The sequence below is a fragment of the Schistocerca nitens genome, chromosome 5 (assembly GCF_023898315.1).
Source record: "Schistocerca nitens isolate TAMUIC-IGC-003100 chromosome 5, iqSchNite1.1, whole genome shotgun sequence".
Lineage (NCBI taxonomy): Eukaryota > Metazoa > Arthropoda > Insecta > Orthoptera > Acrididae > Schistocerca > Schistocerca nitens.
In genome coordinates, this window is record NC_064618.1 from 883,427,481 (window position 1) to 883,453,112 (window position 25,632).

Consider the following 25,632-nt stretch of genomic DNA (forward strand, 5'->3'; position numbering starts at 1 on the left):
ACGGTTCACGCCCACGCTGTCGCGGCATGCTACCAGTGTTAAAGACTGCGATGGAGCTCCGTATGCCACGGCAAACTGGCTGACACTGACGGCGGCGGTGCACAAATGCTGCGCAGCTAGCGCCATTCGACGGCCAACACCGCGGTTCCTGGTGTGTCCGCTGTGCCGTGCGTGTGATCATTGCTTGTACAGCCCTCTCGCAGTGTCCGGAGCAAGTATGGTGGGTCTGACACACCGGTGTCAATGTGTTCTTTTTTCCATTTCCAGGAGTGTATGTGGAGGGCTCTTTGTTTTGGCACTTTTATGAGGTATTCAATAATTTATTTATAACAATTTGAGTATTTGTTAAGTAATACAAACAGTCATTCTGTAGCAGCCTTCAAGATCTATGCAAGTGTGTTCTGATTTTGTTAATAATTTTGTTCACTCAAGCTAAGAAAAAACATAACACCTTATACGACTAAAAATATGACTTTCATGTTAACAGGACACGTACATTAGAATGTTCTGCAGAAATTATTAGCATTTGAACCATGTCGGAACGGGGGTTTCAAGGTCAACGTCGATATCGCGGAGCAGAGCCACTTATACGGCAAAATGTGCCCGGGGCTCTCGTTGCCACAGTAAACCGCTGGTAATGGACCAAAGTGGCTCGAGCAGACGTGCAGGATGCTTTGCAGACGTATGCGCGAACCGCACCGTCAAATCAGTGAGTTTGAAAGAGGGAGCATTATTAGCAAGAAAGGATGTGATGAATCCATCCGGGAAACCGCTGCTCGTCTGCTACGAAGTGTTTCCCCAGTGCAACGGGTGTGTGCAGAGCGGTTCACGGGAGGCCGTAGGACACGTCGAGACGTGTCACCAGCCAGACCAGCCCACCAGACACGATCGACACCTCATCCGAATGGCACTGCGGGACAGATCTGCGTCCTCCTCGGCCTGTCGCAACAGTGGAACGGTGTAACACATGGTACACCATCAGGGGTGACTTTCCGTCGCCGTTATATTACGGCACGGGTTACGTGCGCGTCGTCTACTTCTCCGCCTACCTATGAGGAGTCTGCAGAAACATGCTAGAAGGCGGTGGTGTACAGAACGACGTCACTTGGGCCAGTAATCGCATCAGATAGTGTTTTCGGACGAATCCAGGTTCCGTTTGTTTGAAAATGATGGCGCATTTTGGTTCGCCGCAGACAGGGGGAGCGGCATCACAGCGGCTGCTTTCGCACGAGACAGACAGCGCCAACTCGAAGCAGGCCTCGAGGTGTGGCTTGCTATTGGGTAGAGCCACAACAGTGGCTCTGTCACCGGTCTGACCTAGGGGAACGATGTCCCGCGACCCGCAGCCGTAACCTTTCTGCACGAACACGTGCCTTCTCGGTGTCACAGGAGGTCAGCCTTTTGCCCTGGCACACCAGATCAGCAGAGTTGTCGCCAATCGGAAATGTGTGGGAGGGATGTGGTGAAACGACAGGTGCAGCACAAGGACCCAGTGCCGACCACCGCAGAGGAAGTTTGGGACCAGGCGAATGCAGTACGGACGGCCACACCACAGGACGCCATTTGCGCCTTATGCGCGTCGACCTCATCACGCACGGAACAAATTACCAGGGCTCATGGCGGACTCACTGCCTACAAGGCAAGACACGCTTGCTGAACCGAGGTGACTGAAATGTTAATCATTTCTGCAAAACATACTAATGTACATGTCCTGAAAATATGAATGTCCTATCTGTATTCTCTTTTTTTCTGAAAATGAGTGTACATAAATGATAATAACATCGTTGATATTCACCTTATACATATGGTAATATTTTTACCGAGTTCTTCTCCTTATTGCGATTTCATTACTGTCATTAGGTTTTCTGTGATATGTGTGGGTGTAGTCTTCGCGTTTTCAGTGAATTTTCGAAAGTTGAGAACCTGGCCTTTTGCGCAACACCCATAAACGTGTGGCGGCGTAGTTTAGCTGAGCCGCCGCGGGATCTGCGAGCAGCGAGCAGACTGCAGCCCGCCAGAGAGCGCACCGCACCTGCTTCCAAACACGCGCGATGTCGCCCAGCACCGGCTCGCCTGCCTGGCCCGGCCATCACAGCGCAACCAGCCAGCCACACAGCACTCAGCCACACCCACTGTTTCACAATACCTCGCACAGTGGACACACCACACGTAACGTCACACCGTGTCCCACAGTTGTGCATGACTAACAAATGATATACGTATTCCGTACAGTGACTGTTTCATCAGTTCCACAACGATTTGATTCCCACAAGTTAGCTACAACGTTAAGCAGTCCTTTTTCTGAAGGAAATACATAGCCGATTGCTTAGGTTTTCCTCTACCAATTTATGCCTCAGTTTTGGTTAAATACGTTACCAAAACAATAAGGAACAATGAAAGACTAAGTTTTCAATTTCATATACTGTTTTAAGAATGTACGAGTTCAATAAGAAAATTTTAAACTGCTTCTGACGGTTCATGTGTCCTTTTGTGAGTTGATGGTGAGCCTAAAGGACTAGTTTTTATTTGGTAACGTTTATGGCAGACATAAAAAAAAAGAAACGTAACACCAAAATATAATTAATGTAGAGTAACGAAATTTCGAGAATACATTTGTCTAGGTGACATATCTGTGATTATCACTGCTTAATCAGAGGTACATGTAAGCGCGACATAGGCCATCGCAAGTGTGAAATGCTGGTACGTTAATAATTGGAGTAGCCGCTGGAACGTTGCAGGCGTGCACGCCTCGTGTTGTAGAGGCGCCGGATGTCAGCCTGCGGGATGGAATTCCGTGCATGTTGCGCTCGGTCGATCAATACAGGGGCGGTTAATGCTGATCGTGGATGACGCTGCAGTTCCCGTCCGATGATCCCAAATGTGCTCTACTGGAGACATATCTGGTGGTCGATCAAGGTAAGGCAAAACATTGACACGCTGTAGAGCATGGTGGGCTACACCAGCGTTACGTGGGCGAGCGTTATCCTGTCGGTAAACTCCCCTGGAGTGCAGTTCACGAATGGCAGCACAACAGGTCGAATTACCAGACTGACGTACAAGTTTACAGTCAGGCTGCTTGGGATAGCCACGAGAGTGCTGCTGCTGTCACACCAAATCGCAGCCCAGACCGTAACTCCAGTGTGCCTAGCACGCAGACAAGTTGGTTGCAGGACCTCAACTGGCCTACCTATAACCAACACACGGCCATCACTGGCAACGAGGCGGAACCAGCTGTCATGACAAAACACAACAGACCTCCACCCTGACCTCCAGTCAGCTCTCGCTTGACACCATTGAAGTCGCAAACGGCGGTGGTCTGGGGTCAGTGGAATGCACGCCACAGGGCATCTGGCTCGGAGCTGTCCTTGAAGTAGCCTATCTTTAACAGTTCGTTGTTCCACTGTTGTGCCAGCTGCTCCTGACATTGCTGCTGTATGTTATGCAGTGCAATGCGCCAGAGCCAGACGCGGGACACGATGGCCTTCCCTCCCGGAGCCCTGTCTTCTTGCGACTGTACCTTCCCGTGACCACCGCTGCCGGCAGTCAGTCGTGTGCAGTGGCCACATTCCTGCCAAGTATTTCTGTAACATCGCGTAACGAACATCCAGCTTCTCGTAGCTCTATTACACAATCTCTTTCAAACTCAATACGGTGTTCATACTGGCATCTTTGTAGCCCTAAAGGCACTATTGACTGCCATCGAGTCATCACGTCCAATCTCAAAGGTAACTAAGGCTCGCCACACTTACACTTTTTATTTAAAGCAAACTTGATTTGCGTATTCATAGTGGCACTACTAGCGCCACTGCTATGCGACGGTAGCGGAATCTGAGCAGGCGCCGTCTTTCAGGTGAAGAAACACACCCATCAACTGCAGTGTATGTTGCGCATCTTCTTGGTGTTGCGATTTTTTTTTCCGTCAGTGTAGTTTGCAGTCCTTGTTAGAATTCTATTCTGTATGCAGTTTCTCTGGTAAGAGACTACATTAAGAGCTGAAGCAGTGAAATGGCGATTGGACTCCGTCGTGTGGAAGCGTCTCCCATCAAAACATAAGACGTTAGGGTATGTTAACAAGCTCAAGCACGTTGTAAATTAACTGCCTCACTGTATTTTCTGTGTGTTGTGTTACAGAGCTGCTGGTGCTACTAGGCAAGGAGGAAATCGCCTGACAATGTCGCTTGGCAGTGACGTCATCTCTCCTAACATCCCATTCACAGGTATTTCCATGTTAATATAAATATGTGTTTTACTAAGCAGAGATCATTTATTTATTACTCACTGTCATTGCTGACGCTCGTGACTGTTTCTTTGTCCGGACACATCTCATAAGAATTTTCTAATAACTGCTTTACAAATTATCAGTACATACTCTTAAAAACATGATACGTTTTATGAAGTATTGAGTATTTATTTAAATCTATACCATAAATTCATTTGAAATGTTACCCAGCACATAATTATACATTTTCATCCCATTACACAGAAACACAAGAACATGTGAAACAATTAGATATACGGTTATTAAATAAATGAAAATTGTTGCAACTGTTGAGTAAAATCTGTGCAGCATGAGAAGGTACTCGTTGATCAGGGGGTTAACTCCTGTTGTTCTGTGTTTAGATAGTAGTCTGTGAATGGGCAAGGATCGAGTCCGTTTGAATCTACAGATGCTGCTTGACATGTTGTAAGATGACTATAAGTAGAGGATTAAGGGGCTCCGGAACGCCCTATACTTGCAATGTTAAAATAACGCTTATAAATTACATCTTTCCTCACAAAGTATTTGAGGTAGGAAGTTGAACTTTTTACAGATTATTTATTGGAATATGGGCTACAACTTAACACAGGGATTTTACAAAATTTTAGTTCAGTTATTAAAGATGATTTTTTTTCAATTGTAATGAAAATTCACAACATTTTTTTGCAATTTTTTATTTATATATTCAAAAATATACAGTTTTTTGGAAAAGGGCTGTGTTAAATTATGCAGAAGGTACTGTGTAACATTTACTGAAAGTTTGAAACAAATATGTTTGGAAGATCCTTAGAAAACATGTAATTAGTATGAGAAAATAAAAGTTTTGGGAATCGAGCGACAAAGATTGGAGTAACGTTTTAGTGCATTCCAGGTCCATAGGATGGATTATCTTCATCCTCTGCAAACTCCTCCTCCAGCTTCCTCTTGTTCCTCCTCCTGTTTACTCTTGCTTGTATTTATAGACTCTTTACAGCCCTGTCTGCAGCCCGAAGGCGTTCCTTGTCTAAAGCAAGCATCGCTCGTACCATGTTAGAACCTATCTTCATTCCCATATTTCTAAATACCTTGCACCTTACAATGCTGCCATCATTGAAAGTCGCAACAGCATCATACACACCAAAGTGAAGTGTTTCTATTCCAACAAATACAGTCTTGGGGATTCTCGACCATATAACACTATTTACACTTTCATTGGGGTTTTGAGTTTTTCCGTGAATACACTTTTTCAACAGTTCAGGTGCTGCTAAGTCTCTGAAAATAGGTTTTATCACCTCCATTATTGCATGAGGCAGACTATGCTTATGAGTGTACACTTCACCAGTTAGCAATCCTTTGTTATATTTACACCAACTGTCTTCTTCTTTGGGACACAAGCTATGTTGGGGATTTTCATCGGTTGAAGAAGTATGAAAAAAAAAGAGCCCAAACAGCCTTCTTCATTTCGTCGACACTTTGTGTATTTTGCCTAATAGCCATTCCATAATAGTTCTGTATTTTGTCAATTACACTGTCAGTTAACCTTCCCTTCCCATCCAACCCTTTACCATCACTGAGTTTTTGTTTTTTGTACGAAGCTTTCAGTCGCCGAAGTCTTGTTCCCATTCGCTTCTGTACGTGTCCAATACACTCAAATTTCTGCACTACAACATCATCACCATAGGGCTTCAGTCCTTGAACATGTTTGAAACTTTTAGAATCACCGTCACCGAGGTAATTAACATATCGCACTTTATCACACGCCTCAGAACGCTGGAATATACTGGCAACACCAGCCACTTCCATTCCTCCACTACTGCCACTATAGTTAGCTTTACAATTATTTTCATGTGTACCTTTATATTTTTGTGGACATCTACAATACTTTGATATTACTGCTACAGCTAAAACTTTCCCTGTATACATACTGGTGGCAGATACTACACCATGAAGAGATGTGTGTCCCCGTTTATGCCAGGTACCATCGAACGCTGCAGTTAAATCTCTGTTACCATTGTTATCCATTACTGCCTCTTCCACAGCGTTCTTCATAGATTCTATACAGACATCTTCTACTTTAGACCCTATTAATTTATTATAGGTCGTAAACTTGGTTGGGGGATTTGGAAGATTCATGATGCCACAGAAAATTGCACCTGCAGTAGCACCCTTACCAACTGAACGCAAGGAATAAACAAATCTAATGTTGTGTTCGTAGATTTTGCTACCATTTTCTTCAGTTGCAGTTACTGCAACACTGTTCCAAAAGGTGGTCATGTATGAACACTTATCACATTTCAGTTGTATTTCACTAGCAAGTCCCACGTGCTTTATTATGGAGAGTTCCAGACCAACTTCACTACAATGAATACATCTTACACAGTTTGAAAAAATTCCTTTGAGAACTGACATATCAAGTATTTCATTCACATCCGATTCGCCCATAAAACATTCATAGTTTTCACTCATTGAACCAAGCTTCTTCTGTGAAGTATTTTCTTTCCCACTTTGACTGCTATGGGCAGGTGTACTTGAGAGGTTAGGTTCACTCACTTGGTTATCGTCTTTATTGTTTACAGTAATAACACATACCTTTGGCTTTCCAACATTTCTCCTTTTCTTAAAAGCCTTCAGAGGATTTCTAATAACTTTACTTTTACTCATTATTATACTTCAACAAAACAGAGACTCAAGAAACAGAATTAATTACGAATATTTTCGAGATAACGACAGAGTAAATAAACATGAAACAATCGACAATCACACCAGCGATATATATTGAACCATCACAGGTTAGCCACAACACATACTTTATCTCACATCACTAAAATGTACCTGATGAACACGGACGTTAATAATAACACCATTTGACAGCAGTTTAACAGTGCCACAGTGGGTCACGCCCATGTAGAACACATTTCAAAAAAAAATTAAACATAGTTGTAGTCTTCGGAATTGAATAAATTATATATCTATTAAAAGGTAATAGTCTGCAGATTCAGAAAACGCAAAAAAGTAAAAATTGAACTTTTCATGATTTTGAGCCTTTCCGGAGCCCCTTAACTGGAAATGTGTGTAAACTGCTCAAGAAGACTGCCATCGCTCATGTGCAGCAAATACTCTTTACCCCATGGAATATTCAATAAAGTTGCCAACAAACCTAATGCTAGAATTAATGTGATATTCTGCTCGATAAATTTGTTTGCATTTTTGAGAACCATTTTCATAAAAAAATAACTAAATGTGATATTGGAAAATAATAAAATAGATTCTAATATCTTAAAGCATCTGAATGTCTTCAGATGGGAAAATGCATCCCTATGAAATATAAGAATCAAGCAACCGTGCAGCTGAAATGTCTTGTTACGTTCAGTATTATAAAATATCAATAAGAACCGAGGAGCAATACATCTTTTTGGAAAAGTGACAGCTGGTGCAATGAACACATATCAATAAAAAGTATTGTTAGTCAGTAGACACAGAAAGAAACTGTACAACTATACAGTATTTTTGCTAAGAAAAATTAGTGAATAATGAAGAATAATAAAAATCCAATTAGTTAACTAACAGCAGAAAGTAAACCAGTATAACTGAAAGCATTATGGGTAAAATTTGATAAAACCAAGATGTCTTCAACACTTCCTATAAAAATAAATAAAAAAGTCAAAGTTTTCAAAGTCGGCATTTGCAGTAACGCTTCACCACAGTGGAGAGCTTTTAATGGTCACTTCAGTCAGTCATGAGGCAGCAAATGCTTGCAGGGCACAGCATCATCTGCAGGGAGCGCCAGTAGGGGGACAAAGCAGTAGCAGGTACATTCTGTTAGTGCGGGCAGCCTACATCAGGGGAAGGTATGCACTCAGGGGCAAACCTATCGTTCTCCTTCGCTGACAGGTACTTAACCTATTGTTCAGTTAAGTGCTTTTCCACGTCGCCCACATTTCTTTTTGATTGACAGGCACTTAACCTATTGTCCTCTCTGACCCCTCCCCCTCCACCAAACTCCTCCCCTCTCCCCCTCACTGCTACAGATACACTTTCAGGTCTGAGCTATTGGAATAGGCACCCCGTCTCACTCTTATCTATTTGGTTGACCTCTTAATTAAATTGATCAGTTAAATAACTTCTCTGGTGGGAAAGTGCCACGCCCCCTGGCAGGAAGTTTAAATTCCATCAGAAGAATGCAACCTCTACTAACCTAAGAAAATGGCGGCAGATAGGTCAGTTGGGCTACCTCCACTAACCTAAGTCATTTGACCGCCACCTCCTTCTAGGAAATGGTGGGAAGAGGACAACCTGTGCTGGACATGAGTCTTTATTTTGCATGCACTATTTATTTAAACAATTAGAGGCAGTACTTCCATCCAGTGTGTTAACCACAATATCTGGAGTCCAACTGACCTAGTACACAGTACTGCCACCAGAGGATGCTATTGTCTGTTTTGTGATGTAATCCAAGTTGGCAGTCTGTTGGAGGAAGAGTCTCATAACAGGAAATTCAAGGGTATATTGTTTATTTATAATAAAAAATCAGTTTGTGGGGGCTGGATTTCTCTTGCCCATCATTCTCTGCTGTTTGGAAACATGTAGGTCTTGTAAGAAGTAATTACGTGGAGCAGACATGTTGCATAAACTAATGTTCAGCACTGTGCTCTGGGTGTCTTAACCTAATATTTGGCCCTTTGCCGGCACTTAACATATTCTTCTGTTCAGTGGTTTTCCATGTCACCACGATTTCCTTAAACTATTCTACCGCCTTTGATACCAAATTAAGTAATTAGTTATGTCCTCCCTCCATATTCTGGGACACTTTTCGCATTTCCCATGCTTTTGAACGCCATTTCTGGCGCATTCTTCTTTGTCACCAACCCCCTTAAATTATTGTACTGCATTTTACATAAAAATTATGCAAATTAACCTAGTGTTCTGCACTTAGCCTGCTGTTCCGCTCCATGTCACCAACTCACGCACACCCTCCCCTTAACTATTGTACTGCTATCACCACATCCTTATAAAAAATTTGTGCAAATTAATTAAAACGAAATTTTTCACGTGTATGGGGTAGTTCCATTTAATTTGCAGCATCCTATTGGTTGGTGAAATCGATGGAATACACAATAACGAATGGTCACTAATAAAAAACACATGTCGCCACTCAACACCCGACGCTGCCGCTGCATCACCCGCTGCCCCGGCCCTGACCCTACCCCAGCCACAGCAGCCACAGCATTGCTCTGGCGTCCATGCACTGCCCTCCCTCAGGCTAGCGGGTTAAGGTTGCAGCAACCAGATAGTTCGCAGCCACCGATTCCGCAGTATTTGCTCCTCAACTATCAAGTCCTCGCTTATCATGCGAGGTCCATCTCACACCTCGCCACAGAACTCCAAGGTATGCTCATACGAATCCCATACACGAAACACCTCCAGCCAGCACGTGTGTTTACCGTTGCTGGCGCTATACCTGTTGATGCTGATGTCACAGATCGCACTATAGGAAGCTGTTCCAGAATAGCACAGGCTGCTTTCTCCCTAGCTATCCTTAAGGGGAATACGAGCTGCATCCTTACCTGTGGATACTGATGTCACAGATCACACCATAAAAAAGTTGTTCCAGAATAGCACAGGCTGCTTTCTCCCTGCTATCCTAACAGGACATACAAGCTGAGTCCAGCAATACTTACCTGCCCCAGCATGCCTGACGCCTCACCACGAAACGTCTGCGTGGCGACTCACCATCTAACAGGTTCTCAGTGTTATACTGACATCACATGGCTATGTAAAATAGAGCCAAGTCGATGTCTCGTAAATTGTATAGTATCCCAGAAATAGTTAACAGTTGCTTTTGTAGGAGCTTTTATGATGTCTCAGCTTGTCTGCATTCGAATTCTTGTCCTAACAGAACTTGTTTACGAAAATAGAGCGGAATAACGCCGAATGCATTCCTCCTATTGGTCCTAACATGGCACTCCGTCCATCATGTCTTACCCTTCCTGCTTTCTGTATACACGAATGTTCTCACCGCTGTGTAGAGACTCCTATATCCCAGCACAAAGGATATGTTGTGAATGAATGGGGATTATGTTTGGTTCTTATCGAATTTACCTGCCAAATTACTGATGCTGCTGGTGTGGAAGCACCGTCCACCTCTTTTCTTTCTGCAGACGAGACTTTCAGCCACAAAAAACTATTTTAAACAGGTAGCCATATTGTACCCACAATTAAACCTTGCAAAGTACCCTACATATCGTCAAATACGGAAAGACTCTTACAAAATTACACTGCTATCTGACTGAGGACAGGAGCTTGAATATTAGACATGAAACCGATCTCCAACCCGGCAAAAAATCACCACGTACCATATAGATGTAGTAAACATACAATTTGTATCATGTGCCATACAAAATCACCCCTATTACATCATTTGTACATATACCGTGAAGACAGACAGCATAAGAACATGCACTGTTAGTATATTCATGGCACTAGATATTTCCCGTGAGGTAGGGCGGTCATCCAACCCCAAAGCGTGACCTGAGCGGCCTCAGTGCATCATAGTCACTCTCAGAACTGTTGTGCAAAGACTGACTCGTTTCCCCCTCAGAACAAATGCGTTACTGTTTCTGGTCTAGATCTGCTTGCTTGCTCGCTTTTCTACACACATCTCCAGACTCTATGATCACAAGAACATATCTAATTTCGCATGGTTTGCTAGAATATCATACTATTTTCGCGGTATTTTCCGATATCAGACACATATCAATATCGCTACACTCAAACAGGCCTCTCCATTTGGATAGCTTCTACCGGTAATGGGAAACGTGAATCATTCTGGAAATAGAAATATCAGTACCATTCTTATGACTCGACATACTCTTCCCTTTGCTCTCACAGTACTTCATGTCAAATCCATACTGTCCTTTGCACATGCCTGAACACAAACTTTTATTTTATAAGCCTGATGCTCAAGGCAAACCTATCATGCACCCCCTACTACTAAGTATAATACTTCGTCAATAACTGATCGCTGGCTATACAAAATACTACTGACCGAAAATCAATGATGGGTGGACATGTCTCAGAAGTTTTTCTTGCGAGTGCTGCCACTGTGTCTTATAAAGAGAGTTTTAATCGTCTTACAAACCGCCAGATGTTAAAAGACCCGAAACCAACTACTGTATGTTACTGTCACAAGCGGTGTTGGTTTTACTTGTGCACACAAGTACCCATATTAAAAGCTATACCGGCTTTATATATCCATGTATGGCATTACCTACGGATAACGTGGTTCTCCAGAAAAATACCGAGATGGTAATCGCTATAGTGTATAGTATCAGATCAACACCTAGCCAATAGTGCAACCTCGTAATAAAATTACCGCATTTTGAAAGGGATTCGGCTAAGATGCGTGGTATGAAACTGGTATTTGCAACGTCCTCACGCTGCCGTGCTAGATATTTCTCCAGTATTTGTAACACATTCTGTCTCGATGCTGTATCATATTTCTGGCACTCTCATATCTCAAAACAAGCCACCTTTCTCGAACCTATCTGCTACAGTAAAATTCCAACATGATTTTAGGTAGCCCCTATGTATCTTGCAACTACCCCTCTGACTCTGCGCTACCGCCCCTACAGCTTTGCACATGTGATTGTTCCAATGTGGCTACCTGTTTAAAATAGTTTTTTGTGGCTGAAAGTCTCGTCTGCAGAAAGAAAAAAGGTGGACAGTGCTTCCACACCAGCAGCATCAGTAATTCGGCAGGTAAATTCGATAAGAACCAAACATAATTCCCATTCATTCACAACATATCCTTTGTGCTGGGATATAGGAGTCTCTACACAGCAGTGAGAACATTCGTGTATACGGAAAGCAGGAAGGGTAAGACATGATGGACGGAGTGCCATGTTAGGACCAATAGGAGGAATGCATTCGGCGTTATTCCTCTCTATTTTCGTAAACAAGTTCTGTTAGGACAAGAATTCGAATGCAGACAAGCTGAGACGTCATAAAAGCTCCTACAAAAGCAACTGTTAACTATTTCTGGGATACTATACAATTTACGAGACATCGACTTGGCTCTATTTTACATAGCCATGTGATGTCAGTATAACACTGAGAACCTGTTAGATGGTGAGTCGCCACGCAGACGTTTCGTGGTGAGGCGTCAGGCATGCTGGGGCAGGTAAGTATTGCTGGACTCAGCTTGTATGTCCTGTTAGGATAGCAGGGAGAAAGCAGCCTGTGCTATTCTGGAACAACTTTTTTATAGTGTTATCTGTGACATCAGTATCCACAGGTAAGGATGCAGCTCGTATTCCCCTTAAGGATAGCTAGGGAGAAAGCAGCCTGTGCTATTCTGGAACAGCTTCCTATAGTGCGATCTGTGACATCAGTATCAACAGGTATAGCGCCAGCAACGGTAAACACACGTGCTGGCTGGAGGTGTTTCGTTTATGGGATTGGTATGAGCGCACCTTGGAGTTCTGTGGCGAGGTGGACAGAGGTGTGTGATGGACCTCGCATGATAAGCGAGGACTTGATAGCAGAGGAGCAAATACCGCGCAATCAGGTGGCTGCGAATTATCTGATTGCTGCAGCCTTAACCCACTAGCCTGAGGGAGGGCAGTGCATGGACGCCAGAGCAATGCTGTGGCTGGGGTAGGGTCGGGGCCGGGGCAGCGGGAGATGCAGCGGCAGCGTCGGGCGTCGAGTGGTGGCATGTGTTTTTTATTAGTGATCATTCGTTACTCTGTATTCCATCGATTTCGCCAACCAATAGGATGCTGCAAATTAAAAGGAACTACCTCATACATGTGAAAAATTTCGTTTTAATTAATTTGCACAAATTTTTTATAAGGATGTGGTGATAGCAGTGCAATAGTTAAGGGGAGGGTGTGCGTGAGTTGGTGACATGGAGCAGAACAGCAGGCTAAGTGCAGAACACTAGGTTAATTTGTATAATTTTTATGTAAAATGCAGTACAATAATTTAAGGGGGTTGGTGACAAAGAAGAATGCGCCAGAAATGGCGTTCAAAAGCATGGGAAATGCGAAAAGTGTCCCAGAATATGGTAGGAGGACATAACTAATTACTTAATTTGGTATCAAAGGCGGTAGAATAGTTTAAGGAAATCATGGTGACATGGAAAACCACTGAACAGAAGAATAGGTTAAGTGCCGGCAAAGGGCCAAATATTAGGTTAAGACACCCAGAGCACAGTGCTGAACATTAGTTTATGCAACATGTTTGCTGCACATATTTACCTCTTACAAGACCTACATGTTTCCAAACAGCAGAGAATGATGAGCAAGAGAAATCCAGCCCCCACAAACTGATTTTTTATTATAAATAAACAATATACCCTTGAATTTCCTGTTATGAGACTCTTCCTCCAACAGACTGCCAACTTGGATTACATCACAGAACAGACAATAGCATCCTCTGGTGGCAGTACTGTGTACTAGGTCAGTTGGACTCCAGATATTGTGGTTAACACACTGGATTGAAGTACTGCCTCTAATTGTATAAATAAATAGTGTTTCCAAAATAAAGACTTATGTCCAGCACAGGTCGAGTCCTCTTCCCACCATTTCCTAGGATGAGGTGGCAGTTGCATGACTTAAGTTAGTGGAGGTAGCCCATTTGCCTTTTCTTTCCTGACATTTTGTTATGTTAGTAGAGATAGTAGAATTGACCTATCTTCCCTCCAAAATTCAAACTTCCCGCCAGTGTTTAGGAAGAGGTGGCAGTCGTATGAGTTGGGTTAGTGGAGGTAGCCCAAGTAACCTAACTTCCCACCATTTTCTTAGGTTAGTACAGGTTGCATTCTCCTGATGGAATTTGAACTTCACACCAGGTAGGCGTGGCAGAGGGTGTGGCACTTTCCCACCAGAGAAGTTAATTAACTGATCAATTTAATTAAGCAGTCAATCAAATTGATAAGAGTGAGAGGGGGTGCCTATTCCAATAGCTCAGACCTGAAAGTGTACCTGATGCAGTGAGGGGGGCTGGGGTTGGGGAAGTGGGAGGGGGTGGGGAGGACAATAGGTCAAGTGCCTGTCAATCAAAAGGAAATGGGGGTGACATGGGAAAGCACTTAACAGAACAATAGGTTGAGTACCTGTCAATCAAAGGAGAACAATAGATTAAGTACCTGTCAATAAAAGGAGAACAATAAGTTGACCCTGAGTGCATACCTGCCCCTGATGTAAACAACCCGCCCTAACAAAATGCACTCATTTCTGCTTTGTCTCCCTACTAGCGCCCCCTTGCGTGCATCTAGAGCCTCGTGGTTGACTGAGAACGCCAAACAAGTGACAGCGAACAATCGTCCACTACAGTTGACGCTAGGTGTTGTGGGATTAAACTGACAATATTTATGTAACGTACGAGGAAGCTGCGGCAGTATAATATCAGATGTGCTTGGCACATGCAGCACATGGTAAATTCAAGGTAAATCCCACATAGACTTAAATGTGGCACTGTTTCACTCTGTGCAGTGGGGATGAATCTTCACAAGTATTGACAGCCTCTCTACTTTATCAAAATTTTTGTGAAGGTTAGGTACTCAGCGGTCCTTTTCTGCCTTACATAACAATATAGCCTACTTAAGACAGTTCAGTGATCACAGAACAACATTTGAATGTAATTAAATCTACACACAGCAAAAAAAGTTATGCATCACCCCGGTTCCCAGAACTCCTGAAGATAGACGTTGACTGTGGATATTGTTTCACAGACACAGTCGCTTTGACTGTTCAGAGATGTCACTAAGCCCGCCCAAAGATGGGAACTACCATACATTTGCAGCACCTATTTAGACGGATGGGGTCCGAGTGCCGATCAGTTCCAGTCATTCCACCAGGATGGAGGTACACAGCTCATGTTGTCTGAAGTTCAACCGTACCTAGACAGTCAATAGCGCGGTTCGATAGCGTCGGTATTTTTACTTTGTGCCACGAAGGGCTCTCAACAAGGGGAGTGTGCAGGTGTCTCGGAGTGAACCAAAGTGATGTTGAGATTTTTACTCTGCAGCGGAGTGTGCGCTGATATGAAACTTCCTGGCAGATTAAAACTGTGTGCCCGACCGAGACTCGAACTCGAGACCTTTGCCTTTCGCGGGCAAGTGCTCTACCATCTGAGCTACCGAAGCACGACTCACGCCCCGTCCTCACAGCTTTACTTCTGTCAGTATCTCGTCTCCTACCTTCCAAACTTTACAGAAGCTCTCCTGTAAAGACAAAGTGATGTTGTTCGGACATGGGGAGATACAGAGAGACAGGAACTGTTGATGACATACGTCGCTCAGGCCGCCCAAGGGCTACCACTACAGTGGATGACCGCTACCTACAGATTATTGCATGGAGGTACCCTGACATCAACGCCACCATGTTGAGTAATGCTTTTCGTGCAGCCACAGGACGTCACGTTACGACTCAAACTGTGCACAATAGTCTGTATGATGCGCAGCTTCACTCCCGACGTCCACGGCGAGTTCCAGCTTTGCAAACGACGACACCATGCAGTGCGGTACAGATGGGCCCAACAACATGCCAAATGAACTGCTCAGGATTGGCATCACGTTCTCTTCACCGATGAGTCTCTTATGACTTCAGCCAGACAATCGTCAGAGACGAGTTTGGAGGCAACCCAGTTAGGCTGAACGCCTTAGACACACTGTCCAGCGAGTGAAGCAAGGTGAAGATTCCCTGCTGTTTTGGGGTGGCATTATGTGGGGTCGACGTATGCCGCTGGTGGTCATAGAAGGCGCCTTAACGGCTGTACAATACACGAATGCCTTCTTCTGACCGATAGTGCTACCATATCGGCAGCATATTGGCGAGGCATTCGTTTTCATAGACGACAGTTCACACCCCCATCGTTCCCATCTTGTGAATTTCCTTCAGGATAAAGACATCGCTCGACTAGAGTGGCCAGCATGTTCTCGGGACATGAACCCGATAGTCTCTACACCCACGCTTCCCTCTGTTACCAGATGGACTGCTCCGTCATACCTCACGGGGCCCCCCGTGAACCTGTCATTCATTGTAGTCAGCCAATCTGTGTTCTGTCAATAGCCGAAAATACAGTTTCCGCGTCTTGAACAGTTGTGGAAAGGCTCCTGTTACTTACTACACTACCTTCAGCATGGAGTGGCAACTTCAGACCCAGCATTCCACCACTGATACAATTATTCTTTTTCAGTATTGGAGAAAGATATAGTATGCCGTCCGTCATAAAAACTATTCTGGTGTGTTAGCTGCAATGCAGACCTAAAGTGCACCAAATGGAAATCCACAACAAAATTCACCTTATATTCTTCAAATTAATTGCTATGTGTTACTTGAATCCACAGTATAGTAATAGCTATGTACATGATCACTACTAACCTGAATATCCTCTTTTATTTTCTCCAGTGCACTCTAAGTACGGCGACTAGCCTCTGGACATCACAGTTTCTAATATGTGAATAACAAAAACAGCATATTACACTTACAAGCTTTGAGCTAAATCCTAGGACCACACACACGCACACACACACTAAAATGAAGCAGTACAGCAACTGAATCAACACTTGTAGATGGGTTTGTAAGGATAACACAGTAACCGGCCACGTATCTCGTTTCTGCGACAAGATGGAGTCGAGCAGGGCCCGTCACGCATGTCCGCAGAATTCTGCCGAATGGGGAGCGAGCTTTTACAGTCACCGCTTTTTATGAAACGAGTATCCGTGTCCATACGGATACCATTAGCAGACCCTCAGGTAAGCAGATACCGCACGAAGCCACCCACGGACAAAACTAAACTTCAGAGGTTTTATCGTTTTTAAACCAAAGTGTTGCAACTCCTTGCAGTAATACACAGATGGATCCAGTACATCTGAATAAGATAAAGTCTCTGTTGCCTTACATATAGGTACGATGGTAAGCGAAGCTTCCACGTGTACCGCAGAAGCCGTTGTAATAAGACAAGCTCTCCGATTTGTGTGAGAGACTCTAAGAGCGTTCCGTTACCGCTTACAAACTTGAATAACATTAATGCGCTAAGTCAGATTACACTGATACAGTGAAAGGGAATCTACATTTACATTGATACTCCACAGTCCACCGTACGGCGCGTAGCGGAGGGTGCCCTGTACCATTACTAGTCATTTCCTTTCCTGTTCTACTCGCAGACAGAGCGAGGGAGAAACTACTATCTGTATGCCGCCGTATGAGCCCAGATTACTCGTATCTTACCTTCGTGGTCCTTACTCGTAACGTATGTTGCAGGCTGTAGAACCGTACAGCAGTTGGGTTCAAATACCGGTTATCTTAGTTTTCTGAATACTGTTCCTCGAAAAGAATATTGCCTTCCCTCCGGCGATTACCATTTGAGTTCCCGAAGAATCTCTGCAACACTTGCGTGTTGTTCGAACCTACCAATAACAAACCTAGCGGCCCGCCTCTGAACTGCTCCGATGTCCTTCTTTAATCCGACCTGGTACGGGTCCCAGACACCTGGTGCAACTAGCGCCCTGTATGCATTCTCCTTTACAGGTGAGAACCACACTTCCCTAGAATTTTCCCAGTCAACCGAAGTCGACCATTCACCTTCCCTATCACAATCCTCACATGCTCATTCTATTTTTAACGACGTCACGCCCAGATATTAAAACAATTTGATTGTGTCAACCAGGACACAATTAATGCTGTATCCGAAAATAACGGGTTTGGTTTTCCTACTCATCCGCATTAATTTACATTTTTCTACACTTAGAGCTAGCTGCGGTTCATGACCCCAACTAGAAATTCTGTCTGAATAATTCTGTATCCTCCTATAGTCACTCAATTTCGACACCTTACTGTACACCACAGCATCATCAACCGCAGATTGCTCCCCTAAGCGTTCGCCAAATCAGTTATCGGTCCTATAACACGTCCCTGGGGCACTCCTGGCGATATCATTGTCTCTGATGAACACTCGCCGTCAAGGTCAACATACTGGGTTCTGTGACTTAAAAAGCCTTCGAGCCACTCACATATCTCTGAGGTTATCCCGTATGCTCGTAGCTTCGTTAACAGCGTGCAATGGAGCACCGTGTCGAATGCTTTCTGGAAGTCTAGAAATACGGAATATGCCTGTCGCGTTTCATCCATAGTTTATATCATGTGAGGAAAGGACAAGCTGAGTTTCGCACGAGCGATGCTCTCTAAACCCATGCTGATATGTGTAAATAAGCTTCGGTCTCAAGAAAATTTGATATTTTTGAAATGAGAATATGTTGAAAGTTTCTGCAGTAAAACGAATTTGGGGGTGTTGGTCTGTAATTTTGCCGGTCCGTTCTTTTGCCCTTCTGATACATAAGAGTCACTTGCACTTTTTTCCAATCGCCTGGGACTTCGGGCTGGCCGAGAGATTCGCAATAAATGCAACGTAAGTAAGGGGCCAATGCCGTAGAGTACTCTTTGAAAAATCGAACTGGGATTCCATCGGGACATGGTGACTTATTTGTTTTCGATTCTTTCAGAATTTTCTCTACGGCGTGCATGCTTATTACTGTATCGTCTGTACGGGACTCTGTTCAGCGGAACCTTCGGTATATTTGTACGATTCTCCTGTGCGAACGATTTATCGAACGTGAAATTTAAAACCTTGGCTTTCGTTTTGCTGTCTTCAACTGCCACACCAGACTGGTCAACAAGTGAGTGTATCGAAGCCTTAGACCCACTTAGCGATTTCACAAAAGACCACAATTTTCTCAGGTTCTCTGCCAGACCTTTTGCTAAGGTTTGACGGTGGTAGTAGTTGTAAGCTTCGCGCACGGATTTTTCCAAAGGCGTACGAATCTCTACAAATCTCTGCGTGTTGTCATTTACGCTGTCTCTTTTGAACTGAACAGCCTCTGCTTCGTCAGCATTTTCTGGACCTCGTTATCGAACCATGGTGGACCTTTTCCGTGCTTAATCCACTTACTGGACACACAATTCTCCAGTCTCGCTTTATTTGAATATCCTATCACTTGGCAGTCACCTCTAACGAAACTGCAAATGAAGTAGCAAAAGACGCCATTTTAGCAAAAGGAAAATTCCTTGCCACTCTATCTGTTGTGCCCAGAGAAAGAACGAGAGGGGAATGTCTGCAAGATGACGATGACCTACAAACGTTTTGATAGTTAGACCTTACGTAATCATCGTCATAACCAACCATCAGAGATTCGAAGATTGCAGTTCCTTGCCGGCATCTCGTGGTCGTGCGGTAGCGTTCTCGCTTCCCACGCCCGGGTTCCCGGGTTCGATTCCTGGCGGGGTCAGGGATTTTCTCTGCCTCGTGATGGCTGGGTGTTGTGTGATGTCCTTAGGTTAGTTAGGTTTAAGTAGTTCTAAGTTCTAGGGGACTGATGACCATAGCTGTTAAGTCCCATAGTGCTCAGAGCCATTTGAACCATTGCAGTTCCTTCTCCGCTTCCGCCTTTATCCTGTGCAGAGGCAGAGTTCTTGAACGTCGTTTTGGCCTGCTACAACAGCGTTTCATTTTTACGCATTTTCTGTGGGTATTGTATGGCTGCGTGCATAAGGGCACGCTTCTCGTGCCAAACTATCTCACGGTATGTACTGTACAACACTACAACGACGCCCATATCCATAACCATAAACACAGACAGATCGAATTATGTTTTCCATATTCACAGTCACGTCTAACATAATGCTTACACTTTCATATGCGCCCAGTTATCGCATTGAAATTAAGTCGCGTGGGGAGAAAAATATAAATCTGTTAATTATTATCTGCCATTTCTTCCACGGTAGAAAAGGACTCACTGGTAGCGACTCGGCCGGTTGGTGTACGTAACTTGCCATACAGTTGTCACGCGTAAATTGGTGCCAAAACACGTTTACTTATGCACAGTAGCAAGTAGAAAACTAATAAGAAGACGGAACTGAGTTCCACTGGTAAGAAGCAGAAAAAAATCCGGCAAGCCCGAAATTGAGGCAGTTCCCTGCGAAGCCAGTGGTGGGCAGTGGGCTGCGAGGTGGTTAACTGAAGAGATCGCGCCTGTTACACGGCAAGGTTCTCCGCTGCCTGCAGCTACAGTAGGTGGCCGGGCCGGCACTGCCCGGGTTTCCCCCCGCGGCTTAAGCTGCCGCCTTTGTGCCGGGCGCCGTTGCACCGTCACGCTCGCCAGCGTGTGGAGTGGAGATGGGCAGAAACGGCAACTTCAAGGAATCGATAGCTTCTTCTTTAGGGATGCTCTCTCATACTTGCGCCCTTATATGCAGTCAAAGTTAAAAGAAGGATGCATAAATTTCTGTCCAAGTCAGTGCATATTGGATACTCAAAATTATGTGTTTGCATTGCAATTATTCCAGCTTCACCATCAAAACTGTGAAATGTACCAGATTTTAATTGAATAAAAAAGAATGTCTTTCAGTTCAGGTCTCTATAGAAGATTCTAAAGAGAGTTTTCCTTTTCTTAATATTTTCAGACGTTCAGTTCTTCTGTTCGACTAAGCTCATTTCGTCAGTCGGCCTAGAAACCCCGTAAATTGTGGATTTGACGCTAATGTCAGTCGTTTCCGATACACGTCAGACATCCCCTTCAGCCACCGGTGCACCTCGCACCAAATGACTATCCTAGGGTAATCTAGTAGTACTTTTGTCCTTATGGTATGTCATCATCATTAGTCGGTTAACTCACTGCTGAGTGTCGTGACTTCATTTCTTAATTCATTATTTCTTAACTAGTTGAATCTTCGTCTAGACGCCTCCATCCACAGAGCTATTCACTTCCTCTTAAAATAATGTGAAGAGATAGGCTGGTGATCTTCTTCGCTTGATCCAGCCATCTGTTTGCTACTCTTCCTCGTGGTCTTTGCCTTGGAAGATTATTTTTTGTAAATTATCCCCTTCTCTTCTCAAAATATGCCCAAGCATCTGGAAGTATCTTTGGCTGACACGAGAAAATAAACTTTTTGGGGTGCTAAGTTCGTCTTTAATGAAAGCACCTGTTCTTCTTTCTGTTCTTGGTACACGTAACAACTTCCGGGGACACCACATCTTTAAGACACCAGTTCGGCAATAGTCATTGGCTTTTTCTGCCAGGTCTCGCAGCCGTACAAGAACGCAGGAAATACCAACGATTCCATCGGGCACTTCCTCGTTGTATCAGATATTTCCCGCGTCTGCCAGGTCTCAGTGAGTTTAAGCATAGTGACTCGACCGAGGACGAATCTTCGTTTTATTTTCTGTCTCATTCATCAGAGATCCCAGATATACAAAACATTCACTAACTCCAGATCCTTTAAGCACCCTGTAAGCTGAATTTGATCTAAGCCTTCGCGATTAAGAACCATTAGTTTGGTTTCTTCATGTTTATCTCTAGACTGAAACTTAAATTAGCAGACCAGATCCCTAACTTCGTCCTCACTGCCTGCAGTGAGGGCAGTATCATGTGCAAAGCATGGATTTGTAGTCTGGTTAAAATTGCTCCAAGCCTTCTAGTGATACGCAGAAATACACTACCATAGATCCATCTGGATTTGCTCATTATTGCAGCAGACATCTACTACAAAATGTGACGGCTGACACACTCATTCTGATCCATACAAAAATGTTCTCAGGTACGTACACACTAAAAAAATACGTTTCCACGCAGAACTCGGACCGCGACCTCTGCTACACGAGTCGCTGCCGCTTCCCCGGTGAGCCGACGGCTTTCGACTCCTGGACAGCAGAGCTTTGCTCACAGTTACAGGGCGACCACAGAGATTGCTGCTGCTTGCCGTATCATTAGTCCTTGGACAACTTCATTATGTTCGTCACAACTTGCTTACAAATTATTTTAACCCCTCGCATTTTCACAATCTTATTAACGGTTCATTTCGTTCTGTAATCCTGTTATTTGATGTTGCAAATATATGGTATTTTTTAATACATACTTCAACATTCTAATGTGTTTCATACTAAAGGACTTGAATCCCTGTTAGACTATAAACCCCGTTCGCAGTTGAGGTAGCCCCTCTGTTGACTGTATAATCTACCGTAGACCCCTCGAACAAAAAAACTGTGCCCAGTAGCTGGAAAAAAGCATAGGTCACACCTGTCTGCGAGAAGGGTAGTAGACGTGATCCAAAAAACTACCGTCTAGTATCTTTGACATCAGTTTGTTGTAGAATCTTAGAACATATTCAGAGCTCAGACATACCAAGATATCTCGAACAGAACATTCTCCTCCATGTCAACCAGCATGACTTTCGAAAACATAGATCATGTGAAACGCAACTCTTGCTATTCTCACGTGGCAACCTGAAACCCATGAATCAAGGCAGTCAGACAGATGCAGTATTCTCGATTTGCGAAAATCATTTGACTCAGTACCAGACCTACGCTTATCGTCAAAAGTACGATCCTGTGGAATATCAAGTGGTATTTGTTGCTGGATGAAGGACAATTTGGTAGGGAGGACGTAGCGTGTTATCTTGGGTGAAGAGTCATCGCCAAATGTAGAACGAACTTCGGGTGCGCCCCAGGAAAGTGTGTTGGGACCTATGCTGTTCGTTTTGTATATTAATGATCTTGCACACAATATTAATAGTAAAATAAGACCGTGGGTAACAAAAGAAATACTTAAGTTAATCGCTGAAAGAAGAAAGTACAAAAATGTTCAGGGAAATTCAGGAATACAGGAATACAAGTCATTGAGGCATGAAATCAACAGGGAAGCTAAGACGAAATGGCTGCATGAAAAATTTGAAGAAATCGAAAAAGAGAGGATTGTCGGAAGAACTGACTCAGCGTATAAGAAAGTCAAAACAACCTTCAGTGAAATTAAAAGTAAGGGCGGTAACATTATGAGTGCAATGGGAGTTCCATTGTCAAATGCAGACAAGAGAGCGAATAGGTGGAGACAGTACATTGAAGGCCGTGGTGAGGGGGAACATTTGTCTGATCTGACAGAAGAAGAAACAAGAGTCGATTGAGAAGACATTAGGAATCCAGTATTAGAATTAGAATTTAAGAGAACTTTGGAGGACTTAAGATCAAATAAGGCAGAAGGGATGGGTAACATTCCACCAGAATTTACTATGGTGTATACAATGTATGAGTCTGGCGACATGCCATCTGTTGTTGTTGTTGTTGTGGTCTTCAGTCCAGAGACTGGTTTGATGCAGCACTCCATGCTACTCTATCCTGCGCAAACTTCTTCACCTCCAAGTAACTGCTGCAACCTACAACCTTCTGTACCTGCTTAGTGCATTCATCTCTTGGTCTCCCGCTACGATTTTTACCCTCCACACTCCCCTCCAATAGTAGATTGGTGATCCCTTGATGTCTGTGAACTTGTCCTACCAACTGATCCCTTCTTCTAGTCAAGTTGTGCCACAAATTGCTCTTCTCCCCAATTCTATTCAGCACCTCCTCATTAGTTACGTGATCTACCCATCTAATCTTCAGCGTTCTTCTGTAGCACCACATTTCGAAAGTTTCTATTCTCCTCTTGTCTAAGCCAATTATTGTCCATGTTTCACATCCATAGATGGCTACACTCCATACAACTACATCTAGAAAAGACTTCGTGACACTCAAATCTTTACTAGATGTTAACAAACTTCTGTTCTTCAGAAACACTTTTCTGGCCATTGCCAGTTTACATTTCATATCGTCTCTACTTCGTTCATCATCAGTTACTTTGTTCCCCAAATAGCAAAATTCATCTACTACTTTGTCTCATTTCCTAATCTAATTCCATCAGCATCACCCGGCTTAATTCGACTACATTCCATTACCCTCATTTTGATTTTGTTGATGTTCATTTTATGTCCTCCTTTCAAGACACTGTCGATTCCGTTCAACTGCTCTTCCAGGTCCTTGCTGTCTCTGACAGAATTACATTGTCATCAGCAAACCTCAAAGTTTTTATTTCTTCTCCATGGATTTTAATTCCTACTCGAAATTTATCTTTTGTTTCCTTTACTGCTTGCTCAATATACAGATTGAATAACATCTGGGATAGGCTACAACCCTATCTCACTCCCTTCCCAATCACTGCTTCCCTTTCATGTCCCCCGACCCTTATAACTGCCATCTGGTTTCTGTACTAAATTGTAAATAGCCTTTCGCTCTCTGCATTTGACACCTGCCACCTTCAGAATTTGAAAGAGAGTATGTCAGTCAACATTGTCAAAAGCTTTCTCTAAGTCTACAAATGCTAGAAACGTAGGTTTGCCTTTGCTTAATCTAGCTTCTAAGATAAGTGGGAGGGAAGTGCAGCCAGTCTACAAAGGAGATGGCTTACAAATCACTCGCGGGGCCGCTTCTAGAATATTGCTCGAGTGTGTGGGACCCATATGAAATAGGAGTAGCAATGTATGTCGAACGTGTGGAGAGAAGAGCAGCACGAATGATCGCAGGTTTGTTTGCGCCAAATGAGATTATCACTGAAATGTTGAAAGATGTGACCCGAGAGTCCACTAACATAGTTTCAAGAACCAGCTTTAAGCGGTTACTCTAGGAATATACTACAACCCCTCTACGTATCGCTCCCATAGGGGTCGTGAGGGTAAGATTAGATTAATTACAGCACGCACAGAGGGATGTAAACAGTCATTTTTCCCTCGCTCCATATGTGAATGAGTCGGGAAAAAGCCATAATAACAGGTACAGTGAGACGTACCCACTGCCGTGCACTTCACAGTGGTTTGCAGAGTGTAGCTGTGGATGTAGAAGTAGAGTCGAAGTGAGAGCTAGAAAGTGAGACCTAAGAAGCGAGAACTGAGAAGCGACAACCGAAAACCGAGATATTTTAGATGGTAATCGTCATATAAACATTTGAAACGTAAACTCTTGTTGCAGTATAAAAAAAAGAACGAAATTCAAGCAAAATGATGAATAGATATAATGAATACTACAACATGGAAGAAAATATAAAAACAGAAAAGAGAAGAAATTAGTTGGAAGTTAACACATAAAAACAATTAAAATCTCATGGGAAAAGATACCGAATGAAAAAAGGAATGACACGAAGAAAAAAATAGGGCAAATAAAAATTTAGTACGATGATTAAAATGACAAAGGATTAAAAGAGAAAAATGCGTTCAAACGAATTTATTAAACAAAAATAATGATCAAAGAGATTTGAATAAAAATTGTTAATCTCGTTATGGGATTCAAAGCCCCAACCTTCACCGTGTTAGGAGTGTGTGTAAAGCCCTGCACTACACGACGACTGTGGATGAAAGCCCTCAACTTTAAAGTCATGATACAAAATGTAGCTGAATGCCGCACTATCTGTATTGTTTCTCGGGACCAACGAGAACTCGACGTCGCAGTTGTCGGCCCTCGGTTCGCCCGTCACCAGTGTGCAGCCACTGGCGACGTTGTGGGTCAACAGATACCATCTCTCTCTCTCTGCCTTTCAG

At 43.6% G+C, this 25,632-nt stretch overlaps 1 protein-coding gene across 1 annotated transcript in view; it reads left to right on the forward strand.

The window, feature by feature from the left end:
• Window positions 1-25,632, forward strand: part of LOC126259188 (sodium/potassium/calcium exchanger 3-like) — a 273,706-nt gene that overhangs the window by 55,562 nt on the left and 192,512 nt on the right. The window contains exon 2 of the mRNA XM_049955771.1: window positions 4,132-4,217. Within this exon, the coding sequence (XP_049811728.1) occupies window positions 4,172-4,217 (46 nt within the window). The 5' untranslated portion in view covers window positions 4,132-4,171. The remainder of the gene's footprint in view (window positions 1-4,131; window positions 4,218-25,632) is intronic.